Source organism: Tyto alba, unplaced genomic scaffold (genome assembly GCF_018691265.1).
Source record: "Tyto alba isolate M040663 unplaced genomic scaffold, T.alba_DEE_v4.0 Super-Scaffold_38, whole genome shotgun sequence".
NCBI lineage: Eukaryota > Metazoa > Chordata > Aves > Strigiformes > Tytonidae > Tyto > Tyto alba.
Window position 1 is genome coordinate 36439393 of NW_024881313.1, and position 12683 is coordinate 36452075.

At 44.5% G+C, this 12683-nt stretch overlaps 1 protein-coding gene across 3 annotated transcripts in view; it reads right to left on the reverse strand.

The window, feature by feature from the left end:
• The window catches only part of VILL (villin like), a 45713-nt gene that overhangs the window by 16657 nt on the left and 16373 nt on the right, over positions 1 to 12683 (reverse strand). For 2 of the 3 annotated variants that reach the window (XM_033002847.2, XM_033002848.2), the window contains exons 2-6: positions 8106 to 8187; positions 6541 to 6615; positions 3702 to 3898; positions 1705 to 1813; positions 1269 to 1379 (exon numbers count right to left, since the gene is read on the reverse strand). In XM_033002847.2, the coding sequence (XP_032858738.2) occupies positions 1269 to 1379; positions 1705 to 1813; positions 3702 to 3898; positions 6541 to 6615; positions 8106 to 8187 (574 nt within the window). The remainder of the gene's footprint in view (positions 1 to 1268; positions 1380 to 1704; positions 1814 to 3701; positions 3899 to 6540; positions 6616 to 8105; positions 8188 to 12683) is intronic. The other variant, XM_033002849.2, reaches the window with a different exon arrangement.

A 12683-nucleotide genomic window follows, 5' to 3' on the forward strand; every position in this document is an offset into this window, starting at 1 on the left:
AAATATTGCTTATTACAGTCACTCCTGGTGCTTGCTCCCGCAGGGCACAGGCATGCGGTAGCCACAACAGGCATTGCCCCTGTGTGACTGTGCATAAGCAGGTCCAATGATCTCGTGAGATGGCCTGGAGGAGAGATGCACGCATGCTGAGGACAACAAGGCTGGATGCTGCACAGCTGCAGGACCCTGGGAACCCCGGGGTGACATTTTGCATTTAAATGTTTCAAGTATTCAAAAAACATGTATGTTTTCTGTGAAAAAAGCAGCATGAAATGCCAAGCAACTAATTAGGCTGAAACCTATATTTTCCATTGAATTATTTTTTTCCATGACTCTTACCACAATAGCTTTGAAAGGGGCCCCTCTTTGTTAGACCTAGGAAATGACCTGCTTGATTGCCAGGCCTGAGATGAACCATGGTCTGCTCCTCACAGCAGTCATCCCTCTACCTGCTCTTCCTTCTCTTTGTCCTGAGAGTTTCTTTGTCTCTTCTCCACTTTCCATTGGATCTTCTCCTCCAGCCACTGTCTCCTGGAAAATCACCTTCCCTGTGAAGCTTCCCCCCTCTCCTAGCTCATCAGGTGATACTATGTGAAGAGCAGACCCACCTGCTTTTAATGTGTATAATGACTGGCTAAGAGTTTGGCCACCAACTTTGCTGATGAACTATTGATGTATCTTGCTTTATTACATCTCTGTGTTCCAGTTCCTCTATCAGTAAAATAAGGATAATGACCTCATCGCAAAGTGCCTTAAGAGCTATGGATTTGACCTATCAACACTCAGGTTATGTATTCCTACTTGTCTCACACTGACCAAGCTGGAATTCCCTGTGATGTAAAAAAAGAAAAAAAAAAGAAAAAAAATTAAAATTCATCTACCTCTTGGGTTGTTACTGCAGCTAAAACTACTGGTGTTCCTGACTTTTTAGTTCTATGTCATTCAAACTATAGGGCACAGAGGGATGGAGATGGACCTCCCCAGAGGGAGCTCGGTGCTTTTCTGGAGCCACAGCTAGTGACATGTCCACAGCCACCTGTGAAAAGCAAGCTGAGGCCAGGTCTGAACTGGAGAAAAGCACTTCCCTGGGCCTCTGATACCAGCAGATGGGAAAGTGGAAGGTTTACCATGATTTTCTCTGTTCACCTCTGTTGTTGGTTTTGCTGAGATTTTCACTATGTGAACACTGAGCTCTGTTTCTCTATTTTTTTTTTCCCAAGCATCAGAAAATACCGCTAGTAAACTAAGTGGCTTTTGCTTGTACTCACCCTAGATTTCTCAGCAATGCTGCAGTTGGGTCCATTCCACTGAATCAGCACTTTCCCGAGGTCCAGCAAGAAAACATCACCCTTATTGAAACTGTCCCAGGAAAGTGCTACCTGTCAGGAGGAAATGAAAGCATCTGGCAAACCGGGAAGGACAAGAGCTGCAGGAGACCAGTCCCTGCCATTGCAAACTTGCCCTTGGGGATGTAACAACCAGTCTGCAATGACATGCTCCTTTTTCTAGCGCTCAGCTGTTCACTGAGCCCGATGGTTTCTCTCATGATAATACCAAATCCCCAAGTGAGGTCTTGAAAACTATCCTGTAGTAGGGGTCTCTGAGCAGAGATGAGCTATCTAGCAAGCAAGACTGTTTGAAAATGGGTGTAGGGGGAGAGGCAAGGTGAAATGATCCATAAAGAGAGAGGGTTTTTCTTCTTACCTCAGTGGCCGACACATGCTTCTTCCCCTTGACATGAAGAAGACGCTTTATGTTGTACATATTAGTCTCCACATGCTTAAATCCTGAAGCCACTCCTCCCTTCTTGTAGCTGTTGTGTAGCAGGGAATAAAGAGTTAGAGCTGGTTAGAAAATACCTTTCCTTCTATCCTCTGAGAAAACCTCAAGCTTTTGGTGACAACTAAAAAATCTAGACCAGTATAATCTCAGAGTCCTAAAAATGGAATGTCAACTGCTGTGTTGCCTCACTCTACTGTTCATGGTCCTTGGTCAGACAGTGACTCCTCATGGTGTCCGTCTGCCTCTCATGGGTGTTGTGTTGTTGTTGTGCGTCTTGGGAGATGGTGTGTAGGTGAACAGGCAGGTCAGGTGTGGCAACAGAAACATAACACAACCAAATTGAAAATCCCATTAACCACACCGATGCCACCTCAGAATTGAAATATGCCATAAACATTCAATTAAAAAAATAAAGAGGTTTTACAGAAAACAGACTTTTTGCTAAAATTTGGTTTTCTTCAAAAGAGTTATTCTATTAAAAGTAGCTTAGATAGGAAATTGTTGCCATAAGTAAAACAAAATGCTATTGTAAACAGGTACAGGACACTGTCTTTCTCTCAGATTTAGTCTACCAATTTTGTTTTTCCATCCTTGAATGCACATTTTGCAATAGCTGCTGTTAGCACTGTATTGCCTCACTGCATGATGCCATCCCCTCCTTTCCATGTGATTTTGCAAGGAAGACATAATCACATCATGGGAAGACATGGTACTCCAAGGACGTCCCAGGGCTTTTTACTGTTTTTTGGGGAAGGCTAACCCACTTCCACATATCCTAGACAGTTTTAGAAAATGGAACCAATGTTCATGCTACAGTAATAATTGACACAATGTAATTGTCATTTATAGGGAAAAAGAGGCAGTTACTGAGAGTCTCACAGCTTTTGCCATGTGGGTAATAGATGTATTTTACCATAGCTTGGAAGTGTTTGGCAAGTGTGGTCAGGCCTGGGAGTATTTCACAGTACTTTAGACTTGTTTGGCCCAGTTGAACATATCCACAGAAGGATGCTCTGGTGATAAGTCCACCTGACAAGGAGTGGAAAGAGTCTTCTTTAATTTCTCATTCTGCCTCAGACTTCCTGCTTGACCTTAGGGGTATGGTTTAGATCAAGATGAAGTCTAACTCATACTGATTTCAGAGGTAGATAAGTTTCCAAATAGACTTCTGAACCTACATGTTTTTGAAGGTCTGAATTTTAGTCCTTTATTGCCCCTTACTCATCTTTAAGATGAGGATAAAAGCATTTTTTTGTCCCATAGAAACTCGTGAGAGGTTATAGAGTTGCACAGTACAGAGGTATCAAAAAACAGACTGGAATAGAGGGTATTAACCAAGGATGGGGTTTCATATGAGTTTTCTTCAGCTGTTTACAAGCAAGGCACTTAGGCTGTTTATTGCCAGTGAAGGTCCTCCTGGAGGATGGCTGTTGCAATCACCTTCCAAAGACCCGAAAGGGAGCAAAGACCACAGGATTGGATTCAACAGTATCTTTTAGATGGCAGAAGTTCAGAGTCAAACTTTGCTTCCACTACAGGAATCTTACTCCCAGTATGAGCCAAATCAGCACTTCTCTTTAAGGTGGGTATTAGTCTGAAGTGCCCTGAAGGGGCATATTAATCTAAAGTGTGTGGAGGAGAGGAAGAAATACCCTGCTGTGAACAAAAGGGAGGTTAAGATGCAATTACAGCAAACATCTGGGAAAATGATCTGTAGAACAGAATGATGCGGTTCCAGACTCAATGATTGCAACAAATTTTTTCAAAATAGGAAATTTTAATTCTGAAATTTGACCAACTTCAGGGCCAATCCATATTGTTTAGATTTTTTAAATGTTGATGGCTCTGAGATGTAGAGAAGCAGAGGGAACCTCAGGGATCACGACCCACCTCGTTGCAGGGTATTTTGTGCTACTCACATAATGCCATTGCGGAAATAGCTTTGGAAGGTCTCAGACTCATGTCCCTGCACTTCCCGATGCTGCACGGGGTTTCCCCTGAGTGCATTGTCCAGCTGGGTGACATACAAGGCCGCAGCCCCTTGCTCATCCTGAGATGAATCCTTGCCAATCCAGTAATGCAAATCCACAGCGGAGCCACGAGAGGTTCTTTTGGTCTGGAATAGGTGGGAAAGATGAGTTGGGATGAAGAGACAGCCCATATGTGTGTTTCAAACAATAACACTGGCCACGAAGACCTGCCAAAACCAAGTGACCTTGGAGCCCTTTCCTAGGGCCTCTCCCAGTTCTTCCTTTATCCTAGGGAAGGGGGGAAATGACGGACCATTAGGATGCTCCCTGGGAGCTCTGCTTGGAGCCAGGGACCTGATTTGGGAGAGCATTGTGTGGCTTATGTACATGTTGCACAGAAGCATGTTTGTGTCTTATGTGCTTTCATAACTCTTGTTATCAAGTAAAACTGAGCACATGTGCAATTACAAAAATCAATGTGTTCAACCTGTCTTACTTTTAAAGAGTTTCATTTTAAAACTTAAATGAGACTAGGAAAGTGATTGTCCCCATGTACTCAGCACTGGTGAGGCTGCACCTTGAATACTATGTTCAGTTTTGGGCCCCTCACTACAAGAAAGGTATTGAGATGCTGCACCATGTCCAAAGAAGGGCAACAAAGCTGGTGAAGGGTCTAGAGCACAAGTCCTTTGAGAAGCGGCTGAGGGAACTGGGGGGATTTAGTCTGGAGAAAAGGAGGCTGAGGAATGACCTTATCGCTCTCTACAACTACTTGAAAGAAGGTTGTAGTAAGGTGGGTGTTGGTCTCTTCTCCCAAGTAACAAACAATAGGACAAGAAGAAATGGCCTTAAGTTATACCAAGAGAGGATTAGATTGGATATTAGGAAAAATTTCTTCACCGAAAGGACTGTCAAGCATTGGAACAAGCTGTCCACGGAAGTGGTTGAGTCACCATCCCTGGAAGTATTTAAAAGACATGTAGATGTGGTGCCTAGGGACATAGTTTAGTGGTGGACTTGGCAGTGCTAGGTTAATGGCTGCACTCGATGATCTTAAAGGTCTTTTCCAACCTAAATGACTACATGATTCTATGATTCATAGATCACCTTTTAAAATGTAATATACGCTGTTATTTATTTGCCTGGAGATACTATCCTTTTTTTTCCCATTCTCTTTTTCATCACACCACATAGTAACACAAACTGCCTCTGAATTCCTGCTGACTTGCAAAACAGACATAAATCCAAATGGAGCTGAGCCTGCGTGTGCATGCTGTGATTCATCTTATTACAGAAAAACCCAACAGCCTGGAAAGAGGAGGCAAGTGATCTGAGAACAGGTGTGCTCATCGTTACGTGAGTTGTGCTAGTTATTTTTCAGCACCTACTGTGTTAAACCCTATCAGGGACACCTGGGAAAGGTAATAAAAGCTCATTTTATAAACTGGATTTGACACTAAGTTCTGTTTATTTGCTTCATGCAGTGATACCACAGTGAAACACACTAGACGAACTTGAATAAAATACAGCTTAGTTCCTCTAGGCACAAATAATTAATTTGTTGCAAAATCGCTCAATTTAATACATTGTTATTGAAGATGATCAAAGTCCCATTGTCCTGTGGACTATCTTTGTTTGAAGAGCCTCCAGTCAAGACGCAGAATGTAAAGATTAGTATTTTTACTCTCTGTCTGCAGGGGCAAAGGAGAGCTGTGGATTGATTACGGGCTCTTCTACCTGGGGAAGCTATTGTAACAGAAGCTGAGCTTATGAGCATCAAAAATCTATAGTGATATCTATAGTCAGCTCCTTGCAAGGACACTCACATTCCACTCTAAGCATGTCTTGAGGTAGCTTCCACCAAAATGATTTAGCACTCAAAAGATAGCATAAAAGCACGTACACGGTGAATTAGAGCAGGACACTCATTCTGCATCCCTATTCCAGCCTGCTTTCCTAGCTTGATGTATAGTAGATGTGCATTTGGTTCCTGTGGGATAGTGGAGGCTTTGCTATCTCTTGACTGATGGAGATGTTTGCAGGAAGTGGGAAATGCTTCTGGTTTCTACCATATGGACATTGCTTAATGCAATGGGGCTTGGATTGTTCAATGAAGATGAAGAGATTTAGAAGGAAGTCTGGGAACTGAGTGCAACACATCATCCTCCCATAGAGCTTCAGGAACACAAGACACTTTGCACAGCCCATATAACAGAGTTGGTTCTCAGAAGTTCCTCATGCTTCTGGCTAGCCTGGGTTCAGCTGGTTGCAAGTAGGTCTGGACCAAATTTGGGAGGGACAGATCAAGTGTCCTAATGGGGACATGAGAAGGGCTGCAGAACATCTCTGCTGCTTGCGTGACACAGAGTAGGTGGCACACCTCCACAACCCACATCATCTGCTGAAAATGAGACCCCCCAGTCAGCCAACTCTCACACCCCCAAAAGACTCCCAAAGTCATGCAAATGTGGGCTTTGAGCTAGTTTGCCAGGAATGTACTGGCCATTTTGCCGTGTCTGGACGTGACTCAGTTGATTAGAAGGTAAATAATTTTAATGAATTACTAAGTTAATGGTTCCTCTGGACTTATGGTTTACTAAACACAGTGATGTTGCAACAGTCGTGTTGAATTTATGTATGTGATTAGATGGTGAGCGCACGTGCACAACCACTTTTACCCATAGTGCTGCTCTCACCAGTGAGGGTGTCTAGGATCCAAGTCAGAGCTAAACAAAAAAGGGTTGAACTAGTTGCCTACCAGAGCTCAGGGTTTGCTGGCCTTACTTACGTGCAGAATTATGTAACAGTCTCCTTCAAAAAAAGTCCCATAAGCCTTTTCAGGTATAGGAACCATCTTCATATTCTGTAAAGAAATGAATGTTTGGGTCATTGATAGAACTTCAGAGTCAGAAGTTGATGTGTGTGAAAAAGAACAGCTGGGGTGCACAAAACACTATGGTGACAATCAGGTTTTGGAGAAGGAAGAATCAGGGCTGTGCTTGTGAGCTGGGAAAAGTCACTTATGAGGGAAATCCCACAAGTACTAAGGGGTGAGAAGGGGCAAATCATAATGGTGCGTGGACAGATTGACAAGTATGTTTTAGTCTCCTCTCTTTTCTACAACCCTGTAGGTTGAGAGCAAGAAGACCTGGAGGTCAGGCTGAAGTGCTCCAGAGCTTGCATTTGTAGGGAATTTCCCAGTGGAGTGAGCACATCTCAACCTACATTTAGTTTTGGGTCATGGATTTTACTCAGTACCCCTAAGTTTAAGGTTAACTTTTGGAGCCTTTTTAGGATAACCACTTTGCCAGGGATTCATAGCAACTAGCAGTGCTGAGAAAAGACAGACTTGAGGACACTGATGTGTCCCTCACCCCTCCAGACCCTAATGGCACACTTCATCTGGTACAAGTGCACAATTAACCATGCATGCTTGCCCAGTGTAGGTGCCTGGATGTCCCACCCACCAGTACATGTGCAACTCCTGGGTTCCCTGGAATTAGAGACATACATTCTTCTGGTGGCCTGACTTGTTTCCCAGCATACCAGCTTGATCTTTGTGAACCAACAGGTCTCTAATTACAGATCCTCTGGAAAGAAGCTTAGTACAGTGCTTTGGAGAGAAATGGAAAGGCAAAGACCCTGTGATATTTGCAACATAGCTGGTACCTGTAGAAGGCCACCACCACTTGGAAACATGTTGGAGCCCCTTCCCACTGCTCCCCTGAGTGGATTCTGCACCTCAGTCTACGCCCCATCTTGTTACAGGGCAATGCTCTTGGTGAATCGGGCCAGAAAAAAAGCAGAATTGAGCACAGCCCAGTTCCAATACAAAATTGAATACAAGCAGAAGGTGACCTTGCAGGCTACAGTATCTCTCCTTGCAGCAATCAATTGATCAGAGCACGAAAGACAAGGATGAAGTGCAAATAGAGTCCATGGGATGCCTTTGCTGCAAAAAGGGGTGCCTTCCCCATGACAGCTGCTGGTGTAGACTGAGATTACCCATGCATAACCCCTCTTCTTGGTCAAACAGGCAATTCACTTCTGGTGTGCTAAAGCAGCCTTGCATTTGTTCCTGAAGGAGGTGAGAAAGCCTCTAGTGCTGGAGGAACAGCTTCAGTCCCACCACAATTATGTTTCCTTAGTCAATATTATCCCTGTTTTACAGAGCAGGAAACCAAAGCAATAACATGTTGAATTTTGCATAGGCAGATGTTAGGTCTCCTGTTGACCACCGTATCTTAACTGTAAGACTAATTTTCTCACCCAGATTGCTTCAAGGGTATCTCTTTCTTGACGTATATACACTCACATGCAGAGGACATATGCCATCATTGCCTGTTGTCATACCTCTATGCCCCATATCTGCAGTCCCAGCTTTCTCTCGATAGTTGGAAGATTTGTGTCACCGTCTGTCATGCTGCAGTCTGAGCTAGGAGAGAGAGGAAGAAGAAAAAACAAAAGAACTATATAATTGGATACAACAGTAAGCGTGCTAGTTAGCTGGGTTCCTCTTACCACCAGTGGATGTTTAATACAGATAATCCACACCTTGAAGTGTCTCTGTCTCTCTGCTGATTATGAAGGCAGCACAGCTGTAGTTATCAACAGTTATATGGGATGGACCCCCATTCCCAGGCTATCCATGCTCATGGAGGGGTCAAGCAAAGTGTGGGATCACAACCTAGCAAAGACTGGATAGGATACCGTTGTTCTGGTGTGGGTTTAATTTTCCCCTGTTTGCATAAGCGAAGAAAATTCCTTGGGGTGTTGGACCTGATATCAATACTGCTTTGTTCCCCCCATGGCACAAGGGGTGGCAGAGACAACAGTGGACCTCCAGGAGACCCATGCCCTCTTGGAGCAGCCACTGGAGATCAGGTCAGGTACACTGGGGGCCTAAGGAATGAACCCCTTCCACTTCAGGATGAGATTCAGGTCTAAATTAAGACACTTGAAATGTATCTCAGGGCAGGGCCCCAGGCTCTCAGATTCATAAAGGTCAATGGAGCCATAGCCAGCGCCGTCAGCAGAACGTATGGAGTGATCCAACTGATGACCCAAATATCTACACATAGCTGAGCAGGTCTCTAGGCTCTGCTGCCTGTAAGGGGAAGAGGTAGGTTTCAGTTGCCCACACAAAGGTGTCTGGGGATTCCTCAGATGGTTTTGATATCTCCAGCTGCCCCTCTGATGGGTGACGGTCTCTCATCTATCCTCTACCATATCTACCAGTTGTGAAAAGAAAAAAGGAATACCCTTAGCTATGCTCACTGTTCCTACTGCTTGGGTAGATGAGGTTTTGCTCAAGAGGCAATTTTCAAACTCAGCTTGTTTACAGGGCAACCTCCTGAAGCCAATTAACCCCAAACCAATGTAAATGAAAACAGTGGGTTACATCCTAGCAGAGCTGGCTGGCCTGTGGGGCATGACTCTTGAGCAGCTCAGTTCTGCTGCAGTGGCCACGGGACAGATTGTGTTTGTGTAGGGGCAAGACCCATATCATCCTTTCCCATAGGAGTCAATCCTGCTTACAAATCAAGACCCAGCTTCGAGAGAAAACACGGCTCACTGATTCCTGTGGTTTGCATTCATTTGCTTCGCCAGCGCGCTCCCCTGATTTGCATTTGCTCATGACAGACTGAATGATTGTACTACGTTAAAAACAACAGCAACTTGATTGACTGCATTTTCTTCTCTGTCTCTGAATGAAAAGTCTGCACTGATTGTAGGCCACAGACTCTCCTGTGCTCCTCTCCTCAGCTGTAGGAAATCGTCTTTGGGAAGGAACGGTGCCATGGCTGCCTCAACTCGGCACAACAACTGAGCCACGATAAGAAGAAAAATAAAAGAAACTATTGCACAAAGCCATGGAAGAAGCTTCTTCTGAAGGAGGAAAAGAACAAAGATAGATTATCCTCTGCCAGAAGGTATGTTTATTGCTCGTGTTGTGATAGCATGGAGACATGAGCTGCACTTGTCACCATAAAGTCATAAGAAGAGATGGTCCTTCTCCTGAACAGTTTGCACGCTAAGTAAGAGCACAAAAATTGTTGTTTTAGGCAGGACCATAGGTCCATCCAGATCTCCCAGAGCCCACAGCTGCCAGACCCTGGCTCTTCACACAGGTGGTAGAGAGGTGTATGTACCTCTGGGGGTGTTTTGAGCACAGTCCTATCACCTCTCTGCCAACTGAGCGCGCACACACAGTCTGGCAGCACTCAATAGGAGTCAGACATGCTCACTTCTTCCTGAACACAGATATATCTGAAGGACTGGGGAAGACTGAGTACATCTGGTCTCATGTACCTACCAAGAGTGCATTGAGCAACCTTCATCTCACTCTTAGGTCCTCTAGGTAGCTTCCAGGTAAGAAGACAAATAGTAAGGACAAAAAATGACATTTTTCATCACAATTCTCTGGAAGGTTATTGAGACCCACACACATTAAAAGCCAGATCCAGAAAGATATTTCTAGTGTCTACAGAGGAGCTAGACAATTTTCTGAATGGGTTCCTGATCCACCTACTGTGAAGTCCAGGCCTATCAGGAACTGAAGCCAAAACGATGATTCCAGTTCAGATCTTTAACCAAAAGACCTTTCCTTCCATTTATTATGACATTTGAAAGGTTCATATCTAAGAAAAACCAAGTGAAACCTCCTCCCCTCACCTATTTTTTTAGGTTTTTTTTTCCTTCCACCATCAAAACAACAACAATCTGAAAACAAAGCCAGTAAAAGATGTTTATATATGAGAGAGAATTCAGGGGGGTAAAGTTTTTTCTAACAAAACTGACATTGCTCCCTTTGGAAAACATCTTACTTGCCTGCTAACAGCACAGGAAACCGGCAGCTGGCCAGCTGTGAGACACAGCTGGCTCCCTGCTTCTCCCAGCATCCCAACCTCTCCCATCAGAAAAGTTAACCCAAAGGATGCTGAGATTCCTCTAAGTGCAGACAGCCGTGTTAGACAAAACCCTCTGAAAGTCGGCAACATTCTACCAATTCCCACCCAAACCTCTTTGACTCAAAGCCTCCACTCCTGGGGCTCCTTTCTTCATCAGAAACTGCCCATAAGTGCTGGTCCCCACTTTTCTGGGAAATGCTGTCCCTCCCTTCCTCCTTAGTCATTAAGCTGGGGGTGAGTGTGAAGCACAGACAATGTTGGCTGTTTCTTTGGACTTTCCAGCTTCTTTCCACTGGTGGCCAAGTTAGAAATAATAGGAATACAACTTATATAATCAGACGGCTCATTTCATTAATGATTTAATGTGGGGTTTTAATCAGATGATCCCATAATTCAACTCCTGCCCAGACACAAAATCCAGTATTTATGGAGTGAAAACTTCCCTTCTGCACTGAAACCAGGAAGGGCAGAAGCTTTTCTAATTTAAAAAGAAGAAAAAGGGATGTTAAGAGGCTTGGGTTCACTGTGGGGTTTGAAGAGAGATGTCTGTGTCAGTTCTTATCTCAGTCAAACCAGTTTTGTCCAGCGCTAGGTGAAATGCAAATTGGCAAGAAGCATGAGTCAACAGCCTCTGGGGCAGGAATTCACTGGGAAAAAAACTGGTTACGGGGATGGACATTTGTTTCCTTGTACACAGACACAACTTTACCTCTGAAGGAGGAAGAGAGTCATTAAAGTAGCTGTAGCTCCCCTCTTTGCCTCCACATTAGTAACATGCAACTACCCAATTTCCACCTCCAGGGCCAGCTACCCTATTTCTACTATCTCCAGGGCCTCTCACAACCATAGAAAGAGGAGGCAAGTTCAGACAATGAGCGTGAGCTGAGAGGTGGCCACTGCGTAGCAAAGACAACTGCTGGCTTGGAGCTGCTCTGCTGGGCCATCACCACTCGGTTAAGATGCTATAAATTAAACTGCAAAGAGCAAATGTTGCTGTTGGGTGAGGGCAGAGGACCTGGAAACCAAGTGTCAGTGGCTGGTGTCTTGGCTGGATGTCACAGTGGGGACAACCTGAAGCCTCCAGAGCTAAAAGAGCCATCTGGAACACAATCTAGGTAACAAATCCGGTGGGCGAGGGCAGGTAGATCTCTGTTATGCCTGTTCCCCTTCATGCACTGCCAAAACCACAGCAACACTCCTGCTTGCTACATATGAACCACATCCCTTCTCCAATCAGCGAAGCACAGGGTAAGGCTTTGCTTTCACGAAGAACTAGATGACTAATTAAGTGTCAAGGTCACTCCCAAGATTGGTTAATGAATAACAGTTGGGGTGGAAGTGCCAGCAATCACTATTTCATTTTGGTCAGTGTGGTACGTGTTGAGAAAGCAGACCTAGCAGGACATTTCTTCAGGCAGACTAGGGCTGTTTGGGTGGGGAGGGAAAATAAGGACTGAGAAGGGGCATAGGAGATCATTTCAAACTCCAGAAGTACGTTCTGAATTAAGCCTGATTTGGCTTGTCTGAGTTTTGGCGGCACACTTACTGGGCTGTAGTCACAGTAATAAAAAAAACCCAGTGAAATGACTAATGCTCTTTACAGCTTTGGGAAAATAGGAAGCAGCTGTGGCTCCAGCCTTTCCAGGCTGAAAGGCCTAATTATTGGGAATACTTGGACTGGCATTAGATGAGGTAAACCAGGGCTGTTGAATTGCTTTCATTGTCTCCATTATAGTTGGGCATCTGGGCCCAAGTAGGTGCCATTTTTTTGTTTGCAGAGAGGACAGCAGTTAACTCTTGTTTTGCCTAGAGGAATGCAATTCAATGTTGAGTTACTTTGCGTGGCTCATCAGCTACTGCTCAGGACTGCTGCTTTGAATAGTGACTGCCCCTAGCGAGTGACTGTTCAGAAGTACAGCACTCAACCGATATAAACCGCCTTTTATTTTCCTGTTGCAAGAGGAGAAAAAGTGGCTTTTCTCTCATGTAGAAATGATAGGTAGGCAGGTCCAGAAATGGG